The sequence below is a fragment of the Pelodiscus sinensis genome, chromosome 4 (assembly GCF_052426305.1).
Source record: "Pelodiscus sinensis isolate ZL-2025 chromosome 4, ASM5242630v1, whole genome shotgun sequence".
NCBI lineage: Eukaryota > Metazoa > Chordata > Testudines > Trionychidae > Pelodiscus > Pelodiscus sinensis.
This window is the reverse complement of record NC_143055.1, coordinates 77,011,029-77,038,162: the sequence shown is the minus strand read 5'-3', so window position 1 is coordinate 77,038,162 and position 27,134 is coordinate 77,011,029. Positions and strand designations below refer to the sequence as shown.

The 27,134-nt window shown below is 39.8% G+C and overlaps 1 protein-coding gene across 1 annotated transcript; it reads right to left on the bottom strand.

Moving 5' to 3' along the window:
- Positions 1-1,211: 1,211 nt before the first annotated feature.
- Positions 1,212-21,523, bottom strand: GASK1B (golgi associated kinase 1B). Its single transcript, XM_006121862.5, has 5 exons — positions 21,254-21,523; positions 19,393-20,673; positions 11,321-11,535; positions 6,032-6,258; positions 1,212-4,132 (listed from the first exon to the last, which is right to left on the bottom strand). The coding sequence occupies exons 2-5, from the start codon at positions 20,351-20,353 to the stop codon at positions 3,925-3,927; spliced, it is 1,611 nt and encodes a 536-aa protein (XP_006121924.3). The 5' UTR covers positions 20,354-20,673; positions 21,254-21,523; the 3' UTR covers positions 1,212-3,924.
- Positions 21,524-27,134: the final 5,611 nt, after the last annotated feature.

The window sequence follows — 27,134 nt, the reverse complement described above, 5'->3', positions numbered from 1 at the left end:
ACACACGCTTGAAATGTACAGGATTCTTTTACTAAGAAATCCTTCACCTTTTATGAATTAAAAACTCAGTTATCCTTACTTCAGCTATTCAGTAATTCTACTCCCTAGATCAGTCATTATTCTTTGGTTTATTAACAATACTATATTCCACACAACATTAACCAATAATATAACAATAATGCCAAAAGTGAGAGTTGCTTCCTGGGATTTGTATTTATTATCACCATGACTAATAAGTCAACCCGTGATCTTGTGTCCTATTCTCCTATCAGTACTCCTTAAAGTCAATGGGAGCATTTGTGAGTGGTATGCCCTTCCACATGGGGTGCAAGATAAGGTGCTTAAGGACTATATATAGAAATATTAAGGCACCATGATATTGGGGGACAATGGAGGTGTAGGTGCAGAGCCCTCCACAAATACCAGAAAGAGTTGTTGCTGAAGCAGACACTGTACTTTAATCCCTGCATCTCAGACAGTGCTGCTGATCACTTCTGGAAAGAGTAATGTCTAGCCCTAAGTGGCTAGCCATGGTTCTACTAACACTTTAGCCTCCTTCACCCAGTAAGGAAAAGTTAATACTGGCTTTGTCATAAGCCTCAGAGAGACCTTACACCCTGTGGTGGCTGCTTAAGGTATTGGCACTATCTTTGGCTAAATACACAAAATGTGTAAAACTCACACACAGCATTGTATGGCATCCAGGGAAAAAGAGAACTCTACACAAAAATATGATTAATTGATTTTGGGGAGCTGGAATAATAGGTATAGTGGGGGTGCTGTGAGCCATGGAACCAAACTGTAAACCCTGTATACGATGGAAACTACTTGAAGCCAGTTGGTATGGTACTAGATATACTGATACATGACCTGCTGGCTTCAAGTGGTTTCCATCATATGCAGGGTTAACAGTTTGGTTCCATGGCTCACAGCACTCCCCACTATAAATATCATTCCAGCACCCCTGGATACAGCAGCACCCCAGAACCCCATATTCAAGCACCTATGAATCCATTTAAAATAAAAGAATATCAAAATGCTCTCTCTGCATTCCATTTCTTTCTCCTCTTTGTTAACTACTTTTCTCTAGGCTTTGCCTTAGCCAGACCCTAAGTTAATGTAAAATTGAAATATAACAACATCTGGCAGGAGACCTCCACAGATATTCCTTCTGATTTGTGTTAAGTGAGAGCAGCATCCACTGTAAGTGATGGGATTCAACTCATTTAAAACTTTTTATTAAAAACCTTATACAACATTTTTTAAATTTCTCACATTGGAAAAATACTGTTGTGCATACATGATCAGAGATGAGAACATATAGACACGTGTAACATGCCCTACTAACCTTCTTACATGTTCAAAGGGGAAAAAAACTTTCTTGAATGTCTAGTGAGTACCACAAACAGCTATATTGTCATGGTATTCAATAATGATTTATGTTTTATTATATCTGGAAGCACATTAAGACCTAGGAAAAGTCTTTTTCATAATGAACGGTGGAGAGTTTGTCACTTGCCCAATACCCCTCTATTCAGAAATACTTCTGACAGATTTCAACTAGTGTGGGTTGTCATAACTTTTTGAAGTCACAGCTACAGTTTAAACCTGTTGAGGATATGCTTCGTTGTTACTTCATGATTCATCACATATAACAGCAAAATATCTTCTTGAAGAATAGTGGACATTCTTAATGGAACACAAGAGACTGCATTTGAAGTTGAGAGAATATTGAAAACAACATTTTCAGTTTAAATTTTACAATATTAATTTCCTTCTTGTTTCCTTTCTGTCAGAATTCAAGAAAATGAGTTTATTGCCAGGAACATTTGTAGAAGTAAAAATATGTACTCTAATATAGCAGAATACACACAGATAGCTGATATGGAATTTATAATCACCATTAGCTGCACTGGAAATCTGATTCTTGAAGTTGGATTCAGTCCAACAGGAAACAGAAATCTACCATTTGACCCATAAGTACCAAACAATTAAAATGATGAATATTTATTACACTCAAAAAAAGGCACTTGTCAATCTGCAGACCAAACTAGACAAACTGTGGACCAAAAAAAGGCAGTTGCGTTCCAAATAAATCATTGGTGAGAAAATATTTGTCCTTGTGGTGGGGATATAAACAAGCTATTGAAAGTTGGTTATTGATAAATTATTCATTGATTACCAGTAAAAATTTAAATTGTGATTATATGTCTATGTTTGTATGTTTAGTGAGAGGGGTTCTTTTGGATCTGATGTTAGTTTAATAAGTCAGGTTTGATTGGATTTATTGATTTAACAGTTATTAAAGACACCCCAGACTGCAGAAGACCTACCCCGTAGTTTTCTTACAACCTGTGTTCAATCTTCAAATGCTCTCTCTCTCGATTTCGCAGGGTAATTATACCCTTATTATTCTATTATTTATCATTCCAGCCTTACCTATTTATTCCCTTTCACACATTCTTCTTATCTTAGGTTATTTTCTAAAACTGCTGTTCTCTTGTAACTTTCCAAATAGGGCAACAGCTTATAGTCAGCAGTTCCCTCTAAGCTGTGCACTAGCACAGCTTCACAGGTGATTAATCAGCCCCACCCAGTCATAGGCTCAGGGCTGGGTGCACAGAGATGACTGACTGAGTGGGGCTGATTAATCACCTGTGAAGCTATGCTGCCACACAGCTTAGAGAGAACACTGCTTGTAGTTAATCATTATTTATTTCCTTTGTTAGAGCAATGTTGTTATACCTCTTCCACACTATTGTGTTACTAAAATATTTGGTTCAGCAATTTCAATATAAGCTAAAGGTTACCACTTAGTAAAATTCCACTCCTTAAAGTTAGCTTAAGTGCAAAGTGTCCTGGGTTCTTGTTCGCAGGCAAAATTTAGATTCTTTCTTTGACCTGTATTAAGCATCAAAAAGGCCCAGTTTCATTGCCTTCAATTGAAGTCATATCTGTTTACAAAAGAGCTGAATTTGGTCCCTGGATGTCACAGATGCAGTACAAATATCAGCCATAGGATAAACTAGAAGTTTTTGTGTTCTTAAGGAACAAAAAGAAAGAATGCAACTCCCCGAATTAACATTCTCTATTGGAGGTTTGGTTATGCATTAAGATTTGGGACTTCCAATCAAAAGTGCTCAACATTGGCTTAATTCTGCTCCCAATTAAATTAATGCTAAAACTTCCTTGATTCTGATAAGAGCAGTTGGCCAGTGCTAAGCGTTTTTGAAAATCCCACTCTTAATTAATACACAGCTGGCAAAAGAATCAAGTGGAGATATATCTATCTTTAACTGAGGCTATGTCCACGCTGCCGAGAAAAGTAGGAAAAAGATATGCAAATTGTGAAACACGTATCTTTTTGCGTATCTTTTTCCGCTTTTTTTTCCTGAAAGAGTCTTTTCCGAAATTTGGCCTGTCTACGCTGCCAAATTTTGGAAAAAACTCCTCTTTTGGAATATCCCTTATTCATCTCACCGAAAGGAATACAGAGATGCTGAAAGAACATGTCTGCTTTTTCAGAAACTGTTCCAAAAAAGTGGATGTGTTCCTTGGACATGGCTGAGCTTTTCCGGTATGCTGGAAAAGCTCTTCAGTCTAGACATATCCTGAGAGCATAAAAGAAACGTTAGCAGATTAATAATCCAAAATTAAATTATTGCATTCTTTATTACACTGCTTAGACATCTTTCTTAGAAAAACACAGAACTAGCTGTATTTAAGAATTTCAAATGTTAGAGAACTAGCACTTTTATACTATATAACATTTTTTTCCAAATGGCTTTAAAAAAGCCCAGGCTTATCATTTTAATGTTATGTTTTGGAATTTAAAAGAATTTTAAAAGAAACACTAATTTTGCCATCAGTTATTGCCTTATATAAAGTTTTATATAATTTTTAGAGTTAGAAATAAAAAGACTTTTATTCATTCATGGGTAATACTTTGGCTCCATGTGCATTTATATAGGTCAGAAGAATTTTGGCCCGCCTTTCTACCACATCAATCAGTTTCTCAATTCCTTGGCGACCTCCTTGGCTCTCCCAATATACTTTGTCAAGGAACAGAGACTGTAGAAGCTTCTCTCGCAAGCGTTGGCTTTTCAACACTGAAATTGCTGATTCAGGGAACCTGAAAAAACATAAAGGAGTTTATCAGCCTTGGCATCACTCTGAGCTACGTGGGTTGTGCCCATGAAAGCTCATGATACCATCTACATATTTTGTTGATCTTTAAAGTGCTACCAGACTATTGGTTATTTTTTAAGTTTTTCCTGTTACAAACTAACTCGGCGACCCCTTTTAAGCTTTTTTACAATATTTATGTTGTGTTTTAATAACAAATGCTATGTAGCCATCAACGTATTTCAGTGCCTGCCTATATATATGTACACAGTCCCATTCATATCTACCTCATCTATTTAAATTAGACACTGCAGTAGTTTGATGAGATAGGGTCATAGTTATGATAGTGGCTCTCATAGGCTCTGACTTCTCCTCTAGCTGGGGTCCTTGAACCCCCACTCTGCCCAGGCCCTGCCCCCACTCTAGCACTTCCCCCTAGATCCTGCTCTGCCTGCCTCTTCCCATTCCAACTCTGTCCCTGCCCCACTACATTCCAACCTCTTCCAAAATCCGACCTCCCCCCCCACTCTGCCTCCATTCCTCTCATTTCCTCAAGTCCCTACCCACTTCCTTCTCCTCCCCACAGTGTGTCCCACTTCTGCTCCTCCCCTGCACTCCCAGAACTTGCTGGGCACCATGAATCAGCTGTTTGTGGGGCTCCAGAGCACTGGGAGGTCAGGGAAGGAGTTGGTCAATGGGGATATCTGCAGACAAGAAGCACAGGGGGAAAGAGAGGCAAACAGGGATTGCTTAGCTGCCCGTAAGTGTTGAACATCTACTAATTTTCCTAATGGGTGCTCCAGTTTCAGGACACCATGGAATCAGCACCTATGATGGCACTTGCTCTCCAGTCTGGCCAACTAGCTGAGCAGTCCCCGATGGGATGTTTATGAATGTATGTACTCTGATTCTGGGGTTATCTGGCCTGCTAGGGATCAACCAGGCACAGGGCTAACCTGGCCATGCCCAATATATTCTGATGGCCAGGAAAGGGGGGATGTGAGAGCTGCTTTGGAAACTCTACATCATCAAATGAGACCCCCTATTCAGAACTGAAAGGGAACCCTCCAATGTCCAGTTAAAGCAATTTTTACCCACAATAGTGACTTAAATGTACCAATGATTCAAGTCCACATTACTCAAAAATATCCTAAATTCTCTAGGCTTAAAAAAAAAAAAAAGCGGCTTTCTAGCTGCATTTTTTTTAAAGACTGTAGAGTTCTGCAATTCTTTCCTTGAGAAGCTTGAGAGAAAAGTTGCATTTTAGGACCTATATTTATAAAGATCTCTTTTTGTTTTGTTTTTCTTTTAAAGCAGTGTGAAATACAGATGTGTGCAGGACAATCTACATAAATGGGGCTTGCGCTATCAATAACTGACAGCATGTGGTGTTTCTGCACTGAGGGTTTACTGTGGTGACTTACCCATTTGCAGAATGTCTACATTAGAAGTTTCTACCATGTAATGACACCAGTGAAGTTAGAGTGGTGCAGATTTTCCTAGTCTAGATAGGTTTATTGATCTTGCACACACACACCGCTCCATGTTCCCTTCCGCTTCACCTCCCTTTTGTCAATCATGCCTTTGAGGAAAAGATCTTGCCTCATCTTTTCTGTAAAGCACTTAGCTGTAAAACTGTGTGCGACTGTCCAAGAAATAATACCTGCCTACACACAAACATGTGTATCTCTATAACTTAGTTTAGTCAAATTTTCCTATGGAGGAGACATAGGACAGACACTGGGACACGTCTTTAATGTGCCTGGGGAAAAACAAGAAAGATTCCTCATCCCATTCACCAACTCCTAATCCCCGCAGACTTCCTGCACAGCCTTTTCATTCAGGAGTGGATAGGAAAAAATCTACTGAACCCCATGCAAATTTGTAGGGATGTTCTAAAACTTACTCTTTGATTCCTTGTAATATTTTGAAATCCAGATTGTCTTCGCTTCTGTCAAAGAAACCTTTATTATCTATAAAGACCAAGTGCCTACGGTCATGCCTTCTCTGAATAATGTGCGCCAGGTCAACAGAGTCTTGATCCTCACATTTCAGTTTCAGTCCTTTCTGAACACAGGAATCCTCCTTGCGAGGTTTGAACCCACAGCAGTTTCTGTCCAGTCGATTGTAGACCTAGAAATGAAAATAACATATGACTAAAATGAAATGCAACAGGATACAAAGTTTGACTCATTTAGTCCTACTGGTCTAGAGGCACAAAAGGAGTTGGGTGCCCAAGTCTGAGTTTTAAGTTCCATTGTGATGACCAAAATGCCTGCTGAACATTGTAGGTACCTAAACTCAGCACCAAAGTTTTTACAGTAGTAGGTCCTCGGAAGCCTACATTTCTGTCTCTCAGCAAGCACATTGCTGCTTTCCTTTAGGCATCTGGATGCCTATCTTCCACCTTAGCTCCAGGGAAAGATAGGTGTTCAGTCAACTGAGACACATGAAGGTGACTCTGAGTGCACCTACCAGATTGGGCCCCTTAGGCAAGTTCAATACACATGGGGGTAGGGAGAAGGCGAGAAAAGCAAACTCTTCCTGGTAACTTTTAGCCCTAGTCAGGATACTCATCTGAGATGTGGGAGAGCATCAGTCAGAGGCTGCCAGCCACATGAAGGGATTAGGGTCTACTACTTGTTAGACGAGTGGTCTAACCACTGGGCTATGCTGAGGTGCTACATCCTCGGTAGATCTCCATGTGGAGCTGTTCCACTGTGGTTAAATAAAGAGTCACTGTTGTAGAGGCACTGGATCCCCACATCCTGTGTGAGAGAGCTAACTACCAAGCTACTGAGTCACTCCTCTATCTGCTCTCCCTCTCTGGCCCAAATGTGTCTTCAGTTATTTAATCTGGATTGCAACAGCACATACGGGAGAGATGAAGGGAGCCCCACCTCAGAATATCTCACAGCAAATGGTCAGAGCACTCAACCAATGAGGAGGCACATCTTCACAATGGGGGACCTCAATCCACATCTCAGGTGCATACCCTAAGCACTGAGCCAAGAGATATGAGGGAAGGAAGTGGTTGGCCTCCTTTACCCCCCCCCACCGCTGTCTTCTTGCAAAAATGGCATAGGTCTATAATTCCAAAGAGGGTCCCTAGCTGTAAAATACGAGCAGCGATAGGGGCCCCCCTGCAGTGTCAACTTAGACACATATCTCAAGGGAGGGGCACTTACCACACACTCCTTTTTCAGTATATCTGATTGGCTAACGTAGGCTCCTTCCCTAATGGTTATGAATCTTATAAAGCCACCTATTTCTCCCCATTTGCTTCATAGGGGCTTTGGTAACAAACTCAGACTTTGTGAAACATATTTAGGCATCTAGAAGTTCAAAGCCAGGCACTGTGATGCTCAGCATCACCATGTCTTACTCTGGTTAAGCATCCAGGCTTCCTATTACTTAGACTTGTTAGATTTTGGAAAAAAGTGATCATGCCATACTCTGTTTCATTCAATGTCCAGGACAGATGGTAATCAATTAAATGAGCTATTCAATGTTTAGTTTTATCCTCACTGTTCAATGTGTGGCCAGAGCCTGATTTACTGCTCAATAGTTGAACCCTGTTGTGAATACAGAATTATCAGTTTCCTGATAATTACCCTCATGGACATGGTGCTTTACAAAACATTCATTTATCTTCTTAACATGTCAGTAAGGTGAGATGATATTATTATCCTGATTTTACTGAGAGGGAACTGAAGTACAGGTTAAAAGTGTTCATTTATTTTGTGTTTATGTAATTACTGAATCAAAATGCATCTGCCCAAGAGGTCTGAATTAGGATTACATAGGCAGCCCTTAAATCTGGCACGTCCTAACTTTTGAGAGCTTGGCTTTGCAACTTTAAATGTTTAGCAATGTTTTTGTGTACTTAATATACTTTTATATCTTGTGTCTCATGTATTTTCCTAGTTTTAAATAACTCATATGGTGGAGGTTTTACTTGAAAAAAACACTTCCATGGTCTAGTAGATTGCACTCTTAACATACTTTCCTTGGTATGCAGACTATTTTCCTCTTTGATCAAGGTCATCCGTTCCATTAATCCTTCTTCTGTTTACCAGGACCACCCTGTGTAAGCCCCTTGCTTTCCTGACAGTTACACATTTCAGCTAGTTGTAACCTGTTATCATACCTTATACCTCTCCCTCCTCTATCATCAGATAAGCTACATATATTTACTCCTTTTATTTTTTCTTCATTAATCCCTTCAACTACTGTCCCTTGTTCTTCAAATTCCCTCCAATTTCTCTGTATCTTTCTTCTCAGTTCAAAATCAAAATCTTTCCACGAACAGAAATTTACTCCCTTGATTTTTAGTGCTAGTTACTTTCCTAAGACGTGGCCTAGGAAATCTTTACACAGGTATGCCATACTCTATAGTGAATGTGACTGTGTGATATATCAAGGGAAAGCTAGCTGGAAATGGCGATGATCAGGAAAATCTCCAAGTTTGAATAAAGGGAAACTAGTCATCATCTCTCAGGTGATGAGAAAATGTGAGAATCAACATGTTTGAAGTTATTCAGGAAAATAAGTGTGCTTACTAGTACTGGAATAGCTCAGAGGTTAAAACTGAAATGCAATACTTGAAATGCAGTTAGAGAATTACTAGCTAACTGAAACATCTCGATCCATTTAAGTGCAATACTCTTAGAATATTGATCACTTTTACTAATGATGACTAAAACTCATTATATTGGTCACGTCACCTCAGATTCCCTTGTCAATCTGTCCCTTTTTTATGGATTTTTCAGGCATCAGTTTTCTCCTGCTGAAATGTTTCTAAAGTTTGTTTTATGTTCAAGTACACCCTGAGTGCACTTCAGCATTCAAATGAGCAAATCTCTGAAACACCTATTCAGCTGTTTGGCATACACTTCTGACAATTGGCAGAGCATTTATTGGAATCACAGGACATCCCAGATTCATAGCCTGCCTTGTAAAAGTGATTTGCTTCCTTTTTATTTCATGAATGGCTCAAGCCTTCTGCATCTCATCGAGTAGTTAACTTTTATTTCTGGATAACCACAGAGTTAACATAATGTTCATTGCTAAATTGCTGTCTTTACTCTAGGAGATACTTAAATTAAAAAATAATAGATACTTCTGTACATCAGTATAGGAACCATGCTATCTTTTACACCATTAGAAGAGAACACATTAGCATTTTTAGATTAACAAATCAAAACCCATTTAAAATGCTCTGACGCACACTGTTCTATTCCTATAGTGCTATTGCTATGTTTAGGATCAATATAATCCACATATGACTTTATATCAGATTACAAGCATTACTCATACGTGGTAGGATTGAGGATGGAATCATTACACAAATGACAACTTAATTTAAGCAGAAAATTCATATCCTATAATTACCTCAAGCAGTGTTGCATAAATATAACTCTAAATTTCAACATCGATTCATCCTGGTTTAAAAAAAAAAAAACTTGGGAAGGACAGAGATTTCTACACTTAAAAAAATCATAACTTTCTAGAAAGTAGAGTTGTATGTGAAGTGAAATGCAGAATATATCCAGGGACTATTGTAGCTCCTAGATGAAGGTATCTGGTGGGGACTATGCAGAGGTGTACTGAACTAACAGTAGCTCCCGGAGAAACAATTTACCCACATCTCCATATCACGCAGGGGGGAAATGGAAGACCTTCATAAATTCCCTCCATGTGCTACATCCCAAAATGAAGTTTTCTTCTTTGATCAATGTTACAGTGTTGATTCATATTTAGCAGTGATCCTCTATAACTTCCAAGTCCTTTCTTGCAATACTGCTTCATAATCATTTTCCCATTTTTTGTTTGCACACTCAATTGTGAAATCCTAGGGATGTGTGGAAAGAGCATTCACATGTCATAGATTATAAAGCTAGAAGGGACCACTTGTGAATATCTAGTCTGACTTCCTGTATAAAACTGGCCACAGAATTTCCCATGCACCATTAGACCATTTCTGTTAAAAAGTAAAATCTGATTTTGGTTTAGAATTGTCTGTCGATGGAGAATCCACCACATTCCTTGGCAAAGTGTTAAGAATGTGTGTCTCATTAATAATTTAAATTTGTCTTGCTTCATCTTCCGGCTATGGTATCTTGTTATGCCTTTGCCTACTACAATAAAGAGCCCTCTAATATTAAATATTTTTTATGTCGGAATAAAATCATCTCATAACCTTCTACAGTACAGTATTTAGAAAAATAAATAGATTGAACTCCTTGAGTCTATGTTTTCAAATTTTTAAAATAATTCTTGTTGCTCTTCTGAACTATCTCCGTTTTTTCAACATAAATCCTGATTGTCTTATTGGCACTTGAAATGGACAGCATACTCCAGTAGTGGCTGCACCAATGCCAGATACAAGGGTAAAATATTCTTGACTCTACTCAATATGCCCCTTTTTATACATCCAAAGATTCCATTAGCCATTTTGGCCATCACCTTCACACTGGGACCCATGTTACATTCACTCAATGTCCTCTTGGCAGGAAGAATGCTGAAGAAGGAATGCCGTATGTTCTTTTAAAAACATTAACAAGAAGAAAGACCAATGAGATTCTCGCATCTATGGCTCAGTGCCAGCGGCCTTTTGCTGGAGAAGGGGACATGAAGGAACTGGTGTCATTGCAGGTGATGCTCTGCCTTTTTCAAGAGCATGAGACTGGTGCTGCAAAATGGCTTAGGGCCAAATCCTCCATAGCTGAGTTCTACTAAATGGAATGAAAATGAGTCACATCAGCTAAGGATCTGTCACTGTGCCTTACAAATAGAGGTCCTGACTGTCCAGTGCCTTGTATATTTATTTACACCTATGGATGTAAAATGCTACCAAACTAGAATGGCAGCAGTTTACCCCCACTTTGCACAAGTGTAAATGAATAAAGGTGCAAGGCAGTGCTGAATAAGACCTGATCTTTTTTAACTTTAGGGTTGTACAACGTACCAGAAACAAGGCAAAGGGACACAAACACAAACCTTTCTCATTAAAGACAAAACCTAAAACCATCTTTTTAAACACTCCCCTTCTGCAAAACTGCAACCAAGAGTGAATTTTTTCATTGGATACATCTGTGGAAACAGTTTATCCTTAAGGAGAATGGTGCTCAGATAAATCTTGCAAACATTGATATTCTGTGTAAACAGTAAAAACGTCACATTGCTCCCTTACCTGCAGAAGGAAATCAAAGAGTGCCATCTTAGACCACTCATGGTGATGGACCTCAGTACAGCCCCACTCAGCTTTGGGAACTTTGCCATTCTGCCAGCATTTCTGCTTCAATAGCTGCTGATAGGCCCCCCAATTTAGCTTCACTGACGAATGGGTCCTATTATTTGTTGGAGTTAGTGAAGAGTCCCAGAGAATAACGGGACATGGTAGACCATCTGAGAAGAGGAAAAATAGAATCATTACCATATTTGAATAATTCTTTTCTATTGGAAACTAAAAGAATGTGGTCAGTCTTTAAACATGGTCTTGGGTATCATTGATTACAGCATTTGTTTTTAAAACAGACTTTTCAGATGTGGCAGGAAAAAACTATCAAGCCCCAATAGTTTGGTTTATGTGTTCATATTCCACATATGAGAACAGCCACCACAGAAAAGGAGAATGTCTCAATACCTGAGAACTGCTCTCTGTTTGCCATAAGAGCTGTCTGCTTAAAAGTCACTCTGCTTTGGAAGGCTATTCATTAAAATCACATTTAAAAAGTTTGGCAGCCAATCCACAGCAGGGGTAATGAAACAATGTTGATTTTTCACCAGTGGAGGCTCTAGCCCAATGTTTCCTCCTTTCTCAAGCAAATATGAAAAGAGCAAACCCTGGAGTCCAACCCAAATGGATTTATTTTGTCATCTTTAAAGTTTTGCTCCTACAGAGATAAGGTTTCACACCTGTAACTAGAAAAATTATAGATAGACTATGTAAGGGTGTGGCATGACTTGGGCTTTATCATTCATGAGCACTATGTCCATGCCAATGAGACATACCAGTCATCCCAGAGGAGGCCAAAAAGACCTTTACTCCACCCCACAGCATCATGTGTCTTCATATAGGATACATATCTTACAGGAAATCCATTTTAGAAAGTTTAATCAGTTTCTAAATGCATATCAATTATATTTGTCTTATCCTGCCAGATATAAAAACAGGTGCCTTAGGCACGATGATTCCATTTAGGCAGACCTCAGAGAGAGGAAGAATTTCTAATCACATAAGCTAGATGAAAAAATAATTGATAGAAGATTTAAGGTAACACTACTTTAATTCTTAGAATTCAGAGTGATAACAAGAGAGAGAGTGAGACTCCTTCCTAAAGCAATGAAGCACAATCATCCGTACCTTGTTTTTACATTGCTCTTTCTAGATTGACCAGATAGGATGCTTTGTTACAGAATGCCCTTCCCCACAAGTAGGACCAGGAAACCCCCACCTATTAAAATATCAGCTTGCCATTCCAACTCAATCCTCAATACACATTTTAGAAACCTCTAAAAATTACCCCAAAATTGCCATTCACTATGTAATAATGTCACCATATTTAAGTCCTATATCACAGAACATACCACACCAAGGCTATAAATAAGTGCTGTATATCCTGTTGGGGAATTTTTTTTCCAATGGTACAAAAGTTCTTGTGGCAAACTCTGTTGTTCTGCCTGATGGCTTAAATTTGACACTAAAACACTGAATCAGGATTGAATACTGTTGTTTCACTTCAGAGCAGAGTAATTTTTTGAGATGGAAGCAGGGAAATTACATGGTATGCAAAGAAGGAAACATTTATACGACAAGTTATTAGATTGCAGTTACTGGAATATGATCTAAGGTTTGTAATTTTTGTGTGGTAGTTGTGATTAGTGAGCAAAAAAGTACAGGGCAAAATGGTCACATTTTATGGTACATCTAAATAATCATATTGCGTCCAGAACACTCCCAGAACATTGATTCCAATAGCACCCTCTGGCATCTTTCTGAGAGCAACAAACAGATTTACTTAAGAAAGAATCTATCCAGTCCTGACAAGATCTGCAACCAAGTTCGTAAAACATCAGAAGATGCTGACCAACCTAAAATAATCAGCAAGGACAACAAATCAGGAAGGACAACTGGTGTTTGCCCATTCTTAGCAATGTCTCATCTGCCAACAAGGTCAGTGTACTTTTTATACCACTGAATTCTCCCAGGACACAATGACCTTGAGCAATCCTTCACTAATAAAAACCTGCTCAACCTGATTCAGAAACCTGAGATGCAACAAAATGGGCTGTACCATTAAGACCAGGCATATTTCTAACTTCACCAAATCCTGGCACTCACACACAATCAAGGTTATCACACACAAATGAATTCAGTGTATAACTCCAACCACCCCTAGAACTTTCCTATTAGCCTGTTTTCTTAAACGAGGCCTCTCCAACCCAGAACTAAGTTTTTTTCTTCATATGCCCTTCCATCTGCTTCCTTTCACTTCCTTCACTAATAGCTACACCATCTTCCTCTGTCATATTCAGCTTCTTTCTCTTCTTCTTCCCCTGAAGTCAATGAGGCTCAGCAGTTTTAAAAATCAGGACACTTATTTAGTTGCCTAAATAAGGATATAAGAGCATAACTTCAGAGAATTTACATTTGAAAAGCTTGGCCCAAATCTTCCATATTCAGTCCATTCCCCCAGCATCTCTAATTCTGGGATCCACTTCTGAGTCTGTCACCAACATACCTCTTAACTTTAGCCAGATGACCTCTGAGTATTGCTTTCTCTTTATTTATACAGTAGGGATAGTGGTAATTCCCTTCCTTTGTAAAGCACTTTGAAACCCATAGAAAAAAGCTCTGTATCAGAGTTAAAAATATTATATGTTGATGGGCCCAGAATTTAATCTATTTTCTTTATATCAATAATCAACGTGCATGCAATAATTTATGGCTTTTCTCCCAAAGCAGATATATCAATGTCCTCTAAACAAAGCAAATGCCTTCCCGCACATCCAAAAAGGTCAGCATAATGACCATCACCTCGTTGTTGTTTATTATTTTAAGGTTATGACAATATCATGCCAATTTCCATTCAGAATTTTTAAAAGACTAAACACAGGAAATGTTTGTGATTCACAGGAAACAAAGATAAACCAAAACAAAACCTTTTAACTTTCTAACATAAATGGAATTACTGGAGCATACCCAAGGTCTGTTAATTAAAAAAAAAATTAAATTGTGAGGAGGAACATGGCACACAGCTTATACCAGCAAAGGAGTCTTTTGCTAGTGCAGCTTATTGGGGAAGGTGAGCTAACTACAGTGGCCAAAAAATATATAACAAACAAAACAAAAACCCACACCTCATTTTGCTGATACAAGCTGTGTCCCCACTAGGGACTGGTATAGCTATCTTGATAAAACCTTCTGAGGTTAAGCTAACCCTCTGAACTACTGTATAAGGAAATGGTGTAAGCCATTGAAACAATACTCAGAAGCGCTTAAGCAGTAAGCATTACACACTTTGGAGAAATCTTGGAAGGGAAGAAAATCTTAGAGCATGAATGCAGATTTAAAAGAATGTGTGAGGTGTGCATAAGTATTGGATTTTTGTTTTACAAATTGTTGTGAGAATATTCCCTCTGGTCTCTCACTCAGAAACGGCTATTTGACAACAAGCAGGTCTCAGTGTGTCAGTCTGAAAAAGGGCATCTACAGAAGCATAATTTAAAAGCTGCTGAATACATAAGAGTGAGTTCTCACTACCCTGACATTAATGATTAATAACAAATTAATCAATGAATCATTGATATGAATGTCATATCATTTGGTGTGATGGAAAGAGCATGCTAAATGTGTCAGGTATAAGAGAAAATCTTCTGTTATATTTATCACTGTATAGAGTTTTGTAAAGAAACATGGCATCTATACTCAATGGAACTTTCTATCATCTCTATGCCAAATTACTAGCATCTATTTGCACACAGCCAATCTTGAAGTGAGCAGAAACAATGCTATTCAAAATCAAATACTTCTGCACTCTAAATAGGTTTCTGGTGCAAAAACAACTACATAATATTCAGTGGCCAAGATCTTCGGCTGGTATAAACTGGCACAGCTCTGCTGATTTCAATGGAGCTATGCCAGTTCAAGACATATGAGGATCAAGCCCACATAAACAGATATAGGACTCATTTCAGTACATCAGAAAACCTGAGGTTGAGAGGGGAAATATTGCAAGCCCTAAGCAAAAATAAAGATGTTCAGCTGAGGTTGGTCCTGAAATCAATGAAACCAGAATCATCTCTCTTAACACCAGAAATCAATCTTCTGGGGTTACATTTAGTGGATCCAGTAAGGACTTAGGATGTTATAATGTGTTTATTTAGGTCAGTGTTTCTCAAAGTGGTCAGCTGATCCACTCTGAGACATCTGCTAACGGGCCACTCCATTAGGAAGCAGCAGCCAGCCCACACAACTTCTGCTGGCTCCCTTTGACTGCAAACAACAAACCGGAGCCAATGGGAGCCATGAGGTTCCGTGACTGCAGAGCCAGTAAATATACAAACCAGAGCAGCCAGTTAGCAGGTCTCTCAGGCTGTGTCCAGACTCAGGGGTTTTTTCGAAAAAAGTAGCCTTTTTTCGAAAAAACTTCACCTGCGTCTAGACTGCAGCCGCGTTCTTTCAAAATTAAATCGAAAGAATGCGGCTTTTCTTTCGACGGTGGTAAACCTAATTCCACGAGGAAGAACGCCTTCTTTCGAAAGTGCTCTTTCGAAAGAAGGCGTTCTTGACAGCAAACAGGCTTTTTAGAAAGAGAGCATCCAGACTCACTGGGTGCTTTCTTTCGAAAAAGCGGCTTGCTTTTTCGAAATTCCGCGTGCAGTCTAGACGCGCTCTTTCGAAAGAGGCTCTTTCGAAAGTATCTTTCGAAAGAGCCTCTTTCGAAAGAGGCTTGCAGTCTAGACATAGCCTCAGAGTGGATCTACTTTGAGAAACACTGCTTTAGGTAAATATGTAACCGCTGAAAATTTCAACAGTTACATGTTTACACGTGGAGAGCAAGCGGTGCACACAGAGAGCCAGTTTTAAGTCGGCTCCCCATGCATACCAGTTCCTGTGGAGTTGCCTGCTCTTTCCTTTTCCCCATATCCTGCTACTTCACTACAGACTGGGTCCTAAGTATGCCAGTTGAACACACACATCCCCAGTCTACAGGTGAAGAAATTATGGACATGCTATGCAGTCCTTTTGCTTGGCCAAAGTCCAGAATAAGATTGGCTGTGCCCTGACACCAAACAACTATAGGTATCCCTGCTTGTTTTCTAGGTAAGGGGGCACAGAACTGGGACAGGAATGGCCTGAAAACCTCAGGGCAGCATGAAGAACAGCTACTGATCTATTTGGAAGCATACTCTGTACATGAGATTCTCCCTAATTCCACACCTCCATGTTGACATTACCAGACCTAAAGCCCAGATTTTTAGCCCTAGGATGTTCATGTGGACTTCAGAAGGCTTGGATGTAGGATCATCCACTATTTGAACCAAAGTCCTTACCATACATTTATGTAATTTTCCCACTTCTTTGCGGACCTTACTTTGCTCATTTATCTCTTGGAACGAAAGGCGATCTTCCAACACAAATTGGCATTTATATTTTCACATGCATAGAAATATATTTGCTTGGTTTTCAAATCAAAACTGTGAAAAATTTGGTCCAGCATTAGTCTTTATAGCTATGTTACTCTTGATAAATCACTAGCAAAGGACATTGAAGAAATAGTTATGCCCAATTTTCCATTCTAGCAAGGCAGAAGTGTCACAGAATAAATAGGAAAATGGCAAGCAGAGAGCTCAGGTAAAGTATTTTGCAAGCCTCTCTGTCACCTATTAGGGGAGGAGCTGCAAAAACAAACAAATAAATCAAAGTTGTTTGGGGATTTACAAAGCACCTCTTTGAAAATGGCTGTCATATGAAGAGTGATTAAAAAGCTGGGACTAAGACTTTTCAGCTTAGGTGGGATATGATAGAGGTCTATAAAATCATGACTGGTATAAAGTGAATAAGGAGAAGTTATTTACTTGTTTCCATAACATAAAAACTAGGGGTCACCAAATGAAATTAATAGGTAGCAGGTTTAAAACAAACAAAATGAAGTACTTCTTCACACAACAGACAGTCAACCTGTGGAACTCCTTGCCAGAGGATGTTGTGAAGGCCAGGACTTTAAAAGGGTTCAAAAAAGAACTAGATAAATTCATGGAGGATAGGTCCATCAATGGTTATTAGCCAAGATGGGTAGGAATGGTATCCCAGGCTTCTGTTTTCAGAAGCTGGGAATGGGTGATGGGGTGGGATCATTTGGTGATTACCTGTTCTGTTCATTTCCTCTGGGCCATCTGGCATTGGCCACTGTCTGAAGACAAGATACTGGACTAGATGGATCTTTGGTCTGACTCAGTATGGCCATTCTTATGTTAACATTTTTCACAAAATGAAGGACCTTTTAAAAAGATTTTAATGCTACATCAAGCATGTCTTGTTACATTAATTACACCATGACTAAGGCAAGCTATAGGAATGTGTCAGCTTAGAAACTGTAAAAGGGTCCAATCCTGCATTGCTCTCTTTCTCATGAGCAGTTATTATCATACAGTCCCTCTGGAATCACTTGTGCTGCCCACAGACAGGTTACTCAAATGAGTAAAGGCCACAGGAGAAGGTTCATTATTTGTTCATCCTGTTTCCTGAAATAATTTTCACTCCTTTTCCAAATAAGAAGAGAACAGCAGATGAGGTGTTCTCCACTGAAATTTGTGCAGTTAATTAACAAGCCAAGCCAAATACACTCAAGCAAGTAACCATGGCAACCAAGACAGCATTTGAAAACCAGCATGTTTCAAGATTAATCAAATGGAGAGAAATAAGGAGCTGTGGTTGTTCCAGAAGCTAAACTTGCCCGTTTAGCTAGAAAACATGAAACAAGACCCAAATGAAAAATGCCTTTTTTCTCTCCTCATTACCTAGCAACACTTTTCATGCTGTATGAACAGAACCAATTACAGGGAAAAGGAGGCTGAAGAAAATAGAATCTCTCTCCCAGTCAATCCAAAAGATGTTGCAGGCTGAAGGCATTAAGCAACTCAATCTACAGTTAACTTAATGGCAGTTTCCAAGGGGCTTGCACTCTCTCTGTGCAGCCATATTCTGCAGAATTCCTGAAACTGAACTACCTTAATGCCTAATGACAGTTCTACAGCAATAAATCCTGTTCCTAAAAATAGAGTATGCATAATGTGCCTTCCATGCTCTGCTACTATGAATAATATGCAAAAGCCACCAAACTGTTATTCCTAGAGATTCATTCATATTGTCGTAAAGGCTTCCAGAGAGAAGTCTTACACAGGGTTGATAAATCACACATTTCCAATGATATTTTTGCTTTACCTATATATAGATATATGTAATTTAATTTTAGAATGAACAAATACATTATATTCTGTTAAAAGCAATTTGCATTGTACATAGTACAACCACAATGAATATAGCAGGTGTGTCTAGCTAACTAGCTAGACACAAGTGTATCATGAGCTTTACGTTGTCAAACAGAAAAATCCTCTGAGACTTCAGTGAGTACACAGTTTCGGTTTGAATTTCCAGAGGTATTTGTGCTTTTGGGATTATGCCAAATTAGTTCAAGAAGGAGCCCTCGGACTTCCCCAAATAGATGCTTGGGCTATCAGAAATGTATCCCATATCTGCTACTGGTGACAAATGAGTTTAAGATAGCCGCAATATCTTATAAACATGAAATCTAGGGGCAGTGAAAGGGTAAAAACTAACCCCTAAAGCACAGAGCACTGTGCTGACAGACTTCTCAATTGGGCTTGCTTTAATTTCATCTTTCTATATAATTTAATATTCACAACAAATGACATAAGAAAGTATCACCCCTTTCTTCCTCCCCCCCATTAAGTCTTTGATGGAAAAGAAGTTGTCTGTCTATTCTCAATTACTCTGTTAGTCTATGAGGCAACCAGAAGCATTAGTAAACGTACAGTGTATAACATACTTCAGGACCGAACTATTACATTGTAGGGTAACCCTGAAATTACATAAAACAGAGATGCCAGATTAAGTTCCCTGTAACTGTGCCCTGTACAGTTAGTTCTTGAACCATCTGAAATTAAAGCCCGCTGTTGCCCAAACACAAAATACTGGAATCCCCCAGCTGGAAACTAAAAATCAAGTGAATTTGTTACCTTGGATGAACTCCGATTTCCTGCTTACAGAAGGTAAGGTCTTGTTTAGCCCCAGGATCCTGTCTAAGTGGAAGGCAAACACCTCACTCATATCAAGGGGTCTCTTGATGAGGCCGCAGTACCCTTGACTGCAAGATGCTCCTGTGGCAGTGGGACTCCCCTCAAACACCAGCAGGACTCCATGCTGAGAAGGTGCTTCGTGGATACTGCCTATCCGGGAATCCGCCAGCAAGCGCATGCTTAAGATGTCATCTTTGCTCAGCCAAGAGGGGGGCCTCTCACTGTATATCCTGATGTTACTCTCCAGAGCCTTGGGCAGCACATTTACACCTCCTGAAATTCCAACTTGTCTCCGACGTCCCCTGCCCACCAGTTCCCTCTCTCTACCCCAGTGCTTCTCCAGTTGGTGCTCTGGTGTCTCTGAAGCTACTGCTGCCCTCATTATTCCCACAGAGTGGCTAGTCCTCCCCAGCTGCAGGGCCAAGGCCTCCTCCTGCCCAGGGCCATCTACTGGAAAGTGCGGCCCAAAGGGCAAAGGGAATGCATGCTTCTTCCTCAGCTTGGGTTTCACGCTGCCTCGGATGTTGGTGGGCTTACTGCGTTTGGACCGCAGTGTGATATACACCACATTGTGTGGGACTGAGGTCCCATTGACACCCACCTGGGGCCCTTGGAGATCAGATGGGAACACGGTGCCATCCAGCAGGATCCCCAGAAAAGGTGTTTGGCCAGCATTTTGAAGACTCCTGGAATTTACCTTCTGGTGTCCCCCTCTGTGTTGGGGTAAAATGTGACCCACTTGACTGACAAGAAACCCCAGGTATATCACACAGGCTACCCCCAGCAACAGATTCCTCCTGGTCCTGAGGCGCCTGCCACTCCAGAGTCTCCGCACCCGTGGGGTGCACAGTGAGCAAACAAACCAGTTTATGAATTTCCCTGGCTGATCTAGGAAGGTCATTTCTTCAGTGAATCCACATGATGAAAGCAGCTCATAGTCTTCCGTGGTTTACAGACAGGAGGATGATGCATGATTTCCCTTCACAGATCTCTATTTTTCTTTTCCAAATAGCTTCCAGAGCAAGCAGTACACAGGGCTAGTGGTGTGGCTGGGAATGTAAATGTTTAATACTAAAGGTTCTGACACTCCACCGCAACAAGCTGCAAAACTCTTATCAGCCAGCACAGGGGAAGTGACTTGTTTCAGGGAATGAGTGGAGTCAACTGTACAAACAAAGTTAAACAAGTCACGATCCAAAATGTCTGAGTCCCCTCTGCAAGCTGTAAAAGGAAAAGAATTACAAATAATATTTCTTTATCCACACGGATCTAGATCATGGCATCACTCTTTCTCAATTGATAGATCTGGAGACAAGGCAGAGATCTAGAGACATGCCATTTTACAGATTTCAGATTAAAATGAGAAAAATAAAGAAACCCCCAACATCATGGAACATGAGAAACAATTTATAGTCCCAAGTAACTGAACTCCGGCATTAAGAGGAAAACACAGAAAAGCCAGATTTCCTCTCCTTATGTTTATGACAGGCAGGTCCTCAAATTAAAACCACAACTTCTGCTGTTAGTTTCAAAATATAGTGCATTAACCGATCCAGTACCAATACAAATATGCACATTTCCATTATCAAACAATGGTTACACTCTGGCACAATAACAGTTCACATGCTTCATAAGCCACATTAAAGATAAAATACTGTTAATTCTATACACTCTTGTGAAGCTATAAAATAGCATTTCCTGAATGACTGAGTATAATTTTCAAATACAATAAAAAGCACTGTCATCTCCTCTCAAGGAAGAAAAAACACAATTTACTACAAAGATATAGAAATAGTCTTACCTATTCAGCTTGTCCCATCCTTGGCTCTGGTAAATCCTTATGCTATAGTAATACCAATAACTTAGAAAAAGCAGTGTTTCTTAATGGACTGTGGCACACAACCCAGATTTAAGTGTGCTCTACATTTCAGATATTTGATTGTAGGCTTAATGCTCTTTGTAAATATACTAGATTTATAGGGAGGCTGCTTGCATGTGAACTGCTATAAACTTACATGAACCTTGTTATAAAAAACCCTTCTATTTTAAATTCTGCAGTGAAAAGTCCTGTGAACTGTATGTCTTCTTAAAGTAGGTTCCAGCAGTTTCTAACTCAGGAGGGCCCTCTAGTGCATTGCACGCAAATGTGTTTAAGAAATCCCAGTCTTCCAAAGTAAAGGGGAAACCTTGCTCTTTTAACATATCAGTAATCATACATCTTTATATTAAAAAGGTAACATGCTTTAAAAAATACTAGAATAATAATATTTTTCAGTTACATAGTGCTATTCATCGCTAGTTCTAAAAGGGAACATGTCATTGGCCTCATTTTACAGATGGGAAACCTGTGAACAAAGAAGTTAAGTGACTTGTTCATGGTTGCACAACAAGAATAGTGGCAGAGCCAATCATAGAACCTGGGATCTCTGATGCCTCCTTTGGTTCCCTATCCAACTAGACCACACAAATTCCTATAAAATTAATGTAAAACAGTAAAAATGTATTCATTCCACACAAGTTCCTATTTGCTTTATGGCTCATAATAATACAGAGAATCTTTTCTTTCCCCCCAATTACTAAAAATAATGGGAAAAGCACTGTAAGGTGAGTATATATTTTCCAAGATTACTTAAAATTTTGTCAAATTAGTAGTTTTATTTTAAATTAACTTGGGCTTTGTAATTTTTATATATGGGTATTGACTATGAATTCTGAATCACGCTAGGAACTCCCTATGCCCATACATTTTCTGAGAGGACAATGCTCCAGTGAACTGTTCTCTCTAAACTTGATTTCAGTGTGTACCTTGAGTGACATGTAGACATAAGAAAGAATTTTCCCCTTCAACTTATGGCTCCCCCTCTCTTAGTTTATTTCAAGTTTTTACTTTAATAACTTTGTACTGGTCTTGTGAGTACTTTTGGCTGTTCCTCTCTGCTCAAAAGATTTTTTGGTCCTCTGTGTAAGAGGGTTTAGCAACAGAAGTGTTGGAAGTTCCTTAGACATGGGGAGCCACTGATGCCTGAGCAATGGTCCTGCTCCCCATTCTATCTCTTCCCCCAAAGCTTTGTCCTACTCCTTCCTGCCACACACTCAGCCCCATCCTCTTCTGCCACTGCTCGTCCTTAAGGTAGAAAGACATAGACATAATTCCCTGATTCTCCCTCCCTTCTCCCCACCCCCAGTTTGGAAGGCCACATAGGCTGTGTCCAGACTCAGGGGTTTTTTCGGGAAAAGTAGCCTTTTCCCGAAAAAACTTCCCCTGCGTCCAGACTCAAGCCGCGTTCTTTCGAAATTATTTCGAAAGAACGCGGCTTTTCTTTCGATGGCGGTAAACCTCGTTTCACGAGGAAGAACGCCTTCTTTCGAAAGTTCCTCTTTCGAAAGAAGGCGTTCTTCAATGTAAATAGGGCTTCCTCGAAAGAGAGCATCCAGACTCGCTGGGTGCTCTCTTTCGAAAAAGCGGATTGCTATTTCGAAAGATCTGCCTGCAGTCTAGACGCGATCTTTCGAAAGAGGCTCTTTCGAAAGATGCTTTCGAAAGAGCCTCTTTCGAAAGAAGCCTGCAGTCTAGACATAGCCATATAGAGTATGTCTACACTGCAGAGGATTTTTTTTTTAAAACAGTCGTTTTTCTGAAAAAACCTGAGTTACGTCCACACTACAATCGCATTCTTTCGCAAAAAAAAAAAATCAAAAGAACAGAGAGTTTTGTTCCAACAGCGGCAAACCTCTTTCTACGAGGAAGAACGCCTTTTCCAAAAAAGCTGTTTTGGAAAAAGGCATGTATGCATGACGAAGAGGAAGGTTTTTTTTTTAAAGAAAAGGCCTCCAGGGAAAAGCACAGGTGCCCTGGTGGCCATTCCGTCCACAGTAATCAATCCAATTAATGTGGATGTTATCTTTTGAAAAAACAGATCGCTTTTTCAATGAGCTTTGGCAGCGTGGAAGCTCTCTTTCAGAAGAAGGTTTTTCAGAAGCTCTCTTCTGGAAAAGCTTCTTCCAAAAAAAGCCTGCAGTCTTGACATAGCCATAGAAGCCCTGGCAATGAGACTCCAAAAGAGTCGTTGCAAGAAGCTATATGCTACCTGAGAATTCCCTGTAAAAAGGGGAAATTCTCATTCAGCTAGGTGCTGCCAGGTTTCCTGCCCTTTGTGCCAATGAAAAAGTGTAAATAAACCCTTGTGAGAATTGGGCCCTGCATGTCATTTTAAACTGCAAAAAAGTATGGGCAATGATATACAATGACACGTGGAGAAAAGATAAGTGAAAGGGAGCTCTTTTCATGGAAGCCTTGCAAATGAAAGCAGCATTTGGTCCACAGCACACAAGATATGGACAAACTACAGAGAGCATGAAAAAGATTTCAATTGCTGAGAGCTAGATTCAGTACTGACACAGTGAATTTGGGGACACAGTTCAGCAAGAAATCTGTCCACTGAGTTTACCATATTTATAGTTTTATTCCTTGTATCGCTTGTGACAGAATCCATCCTACGTTGTATAATATTCCCTACTATTGAAGCTACTTTAGTGAGTGCATACAGGGAATACCATTACTTGTCAGTGACATGTTGATGCGATTAGAATGTGGATAGTCTTAGTTACTAATGTTTTCCTTTAGCTCATCCAGGCCTGGGGGTCTGGTAATACAAAAGCTACTGTGGCAGTAGCCAGAGCTCTGGGCTCTTTAAATCGCTGCCAAAAGACCATGCAATGCACTCTGGGCAGCACTGAGTGCTGACTGAGGAAAACACAGCACTCTCCCAGCAGTGCTAAAGATGGCCTAGCCCCAACCCCAGCTTCACCCCACCCTCATCGTTTCGGTGATCGCAAAGCAGAGCCTCTCCCTCCCACCCCACCTTGCCTAGGCCCAGAGAGGCTGTCGGTCCTGCTGAGCTCATCCCCTTTAAACATTATAAGCTATACAAACCTACTCATACAACTCTTTAAAAAGGAGTATAGATGATTCAGAGCACAGTTTTTTCACTCCCAATTTCCTTTTCTGGAAGAGCCCATGCAATTGAAGTACTGATGATCACTCAGGAAACACAGTTTGTGACTGTTGTTTTTGTGATTCTTCTATTATTTTTGTGCTCCAGCAATATTATTCTCTCTTGGTATAAATCATTTCAGTGAAATGGAAAGCTGCCAAGAACTTGACTAAAAAGGGATATACTTTCTTCTAATCTAGCTGAGATTTTTTTCCCCCCCAAACATATATACTTTGGACTGACCTTTAAGGGACAACCCATAAACAATGTTCTTAGTTTTTCAACTCACATAGCATATAGCCATTCTGCCTTAGGCTAGGATCTCAAACGAGCTCCCAGAGCTAATCTATATTGGACAGGATATGGGCTTGTTTGGAAAACTGCCCAGGTACATGAAGAAGAGTCCAGTAGAAAGTGTTATTTGTGTTCCCATGGGTGGCACTCATCTCTGGATCAATACTGAACTAAAAACCCAGCATAATGCCTTAGCACTCTTCAGTTGAAGGTGTGTTCTTTCAGGTGGGACACAAAAACCAAGATCCCAGCATTTGTGGTCATAGAGTATTATTTGAAAGAGTAGAATGATTATCACGGGTATTCTGGTCAAATTCTAACTCAGCTAACTGCACTTTGCCTTCCTAAATTTCTTTTGCAATTTCAATTGAATTCTGTATTCATCTTCATTTCCTGTCCTAAACTTTTTTGTAGAATTACTATCTGCCACTGGCAAGTCATCTTCTTCTCATGTCAGTACTTATCACCTCCACACATCTCTATCTTGGCTTTCTTTCACTGACTGCATCATATTCAAGTTCCTTATCCAGAACTTCAGGGCCCTGCATAATTTTGCCCTCACCCCTGAGCTCCTCTCCTCCTATTGATTACATTTGTTGCCTTCTCTGAAACCTTTTCATGTATTACTCCTTTTCACCTCAACTCTTAGCTTGTACCTTCTGATGCTGAGCAGCCTACGGAGCTGAGAAACCCATGGCCATTGCCAGTTTCAGAGATGCAGAAATATCAAGGCTAACATCAGGGTTTGTTGTTGTTGTTTTTAAGTGTTGTCTTGACTTTTCATTACAGACAGCCTTGGAAATGTAAACTGATGACTAGAAATGTCACTTTGTTTATTAACTTGTGAAATCCACCACTATCTGTGCCTCAGTATTTGGAAGAAATCCAGTCCGATGTTTAGTTCTAGGACACGGTACCACCCAAGCTGCTGTTGGAGCTAAGACTGCTTCAAGCTCCCGACCAGCCAGAGGCCTGCAGCTATGCCAAATCATCTACTAAGCAGTCAGTGTGGCCTTTGGCCAAACTGTGGGCAGTCAAAAGAGCATGGGCAGCAGAGTTCGGTAGCAGGCTAGTGCATTAGATATAGGACTGAGTGTTAAAACATCTGCATTCAGGCCAAAGCCCTGATCCAGACCTCCCTTTTCTCTGGGACAAGTTACTTAACCCCTCTGATTCAAATTCCACATCTCTAAAATTGGGATAATACAGGGAAGATGTGATAATTAATTCATCAGAATGTGCACTGAACTGATAGTGCATGTGGCCTAAACTTGGAACAGCCTCCCAAATCCTCACAAGCCTCACTCTGTACTCCATCATGAAAAGTAACAGAGAGGTAGCCATATTAGTCTGATCTTGGTAAAACAAAAAAAGCAGTCATGTAGCACTTTAAAGACCAACAAGATAGTTTATTAGGTGTTGAGCTTTCGAGGGGCAGACCGACTTCTTCAGATCATACTCTGAAAGTGAATTGACATGACCATTATATAACAGAGGGACACAATGAAAAAAGAAAACAAATTACAAATTAACAAATCAGCTAAATAGAACAGACCGTGAGGGCGAGGGGACAAGGAAGAGACAAGGAAGGAGGAAATTGCTATTGTAAGAGTCAGTTAAGTGGCTAATCTGGAGTTACTACGAATATCAAAAGGTGGGGAGGCTGTCTTTGTAATGTGTAAGGTAATTATCTATATTAAGGCCCATTTGCAACGTGTCGAATTTTAGCATAAATAAAAGTTCTGAAGTCTTCCTCTGTAATCTGGTGTTAAAGTCTCTTTGTAGTAAGACACATGTTGTCAGGTCTTTAACGGAATGGCCAGCTTGATTGAAATGCTTGGCTGACAGGTTTGTGTGTGTGGAGATTTCTGAGGTCTGATCTGTGAGCATTAATTTTTCTGGCGAAGTGACTGATATTCCTGTACATCCAGCAACGTGATATATGCCATCATGTGCCAGCAATGTCCCTCTGCAATGTGTATTGGACAAACTGGTCAGTCATGTAGATGATAATTACCTTACACATTACAAAGACAGCTTCCCCACCTTTTGATATTCGCAGTAACTCCTGATTAGCCACTTAATTGACTCTTACAATAAGCAATTTCTTCCTTCCTTATCTCTTTCTTGTCCCCTCGCCCCCACCTTCTATTCTATGTAGATGATTTGTTAGTTTGTAATTTGTTTACTTTTTTCATTGTATCCCTCTGTTATATAATGGTCATGCCAATTCACTTTCAGAATATGATCTGAAGAAGTGGATCTGCCCTACAAAAGTTCAACACCTAATAAACTATCTTGTTAGTCTTTAAAGTGCTACATGACTGCTTTTTCTGTATTCCATGTACCTCTTAACATCCTCTTTCTTCTTACCTAAATCCCTCCTCGTGGCCC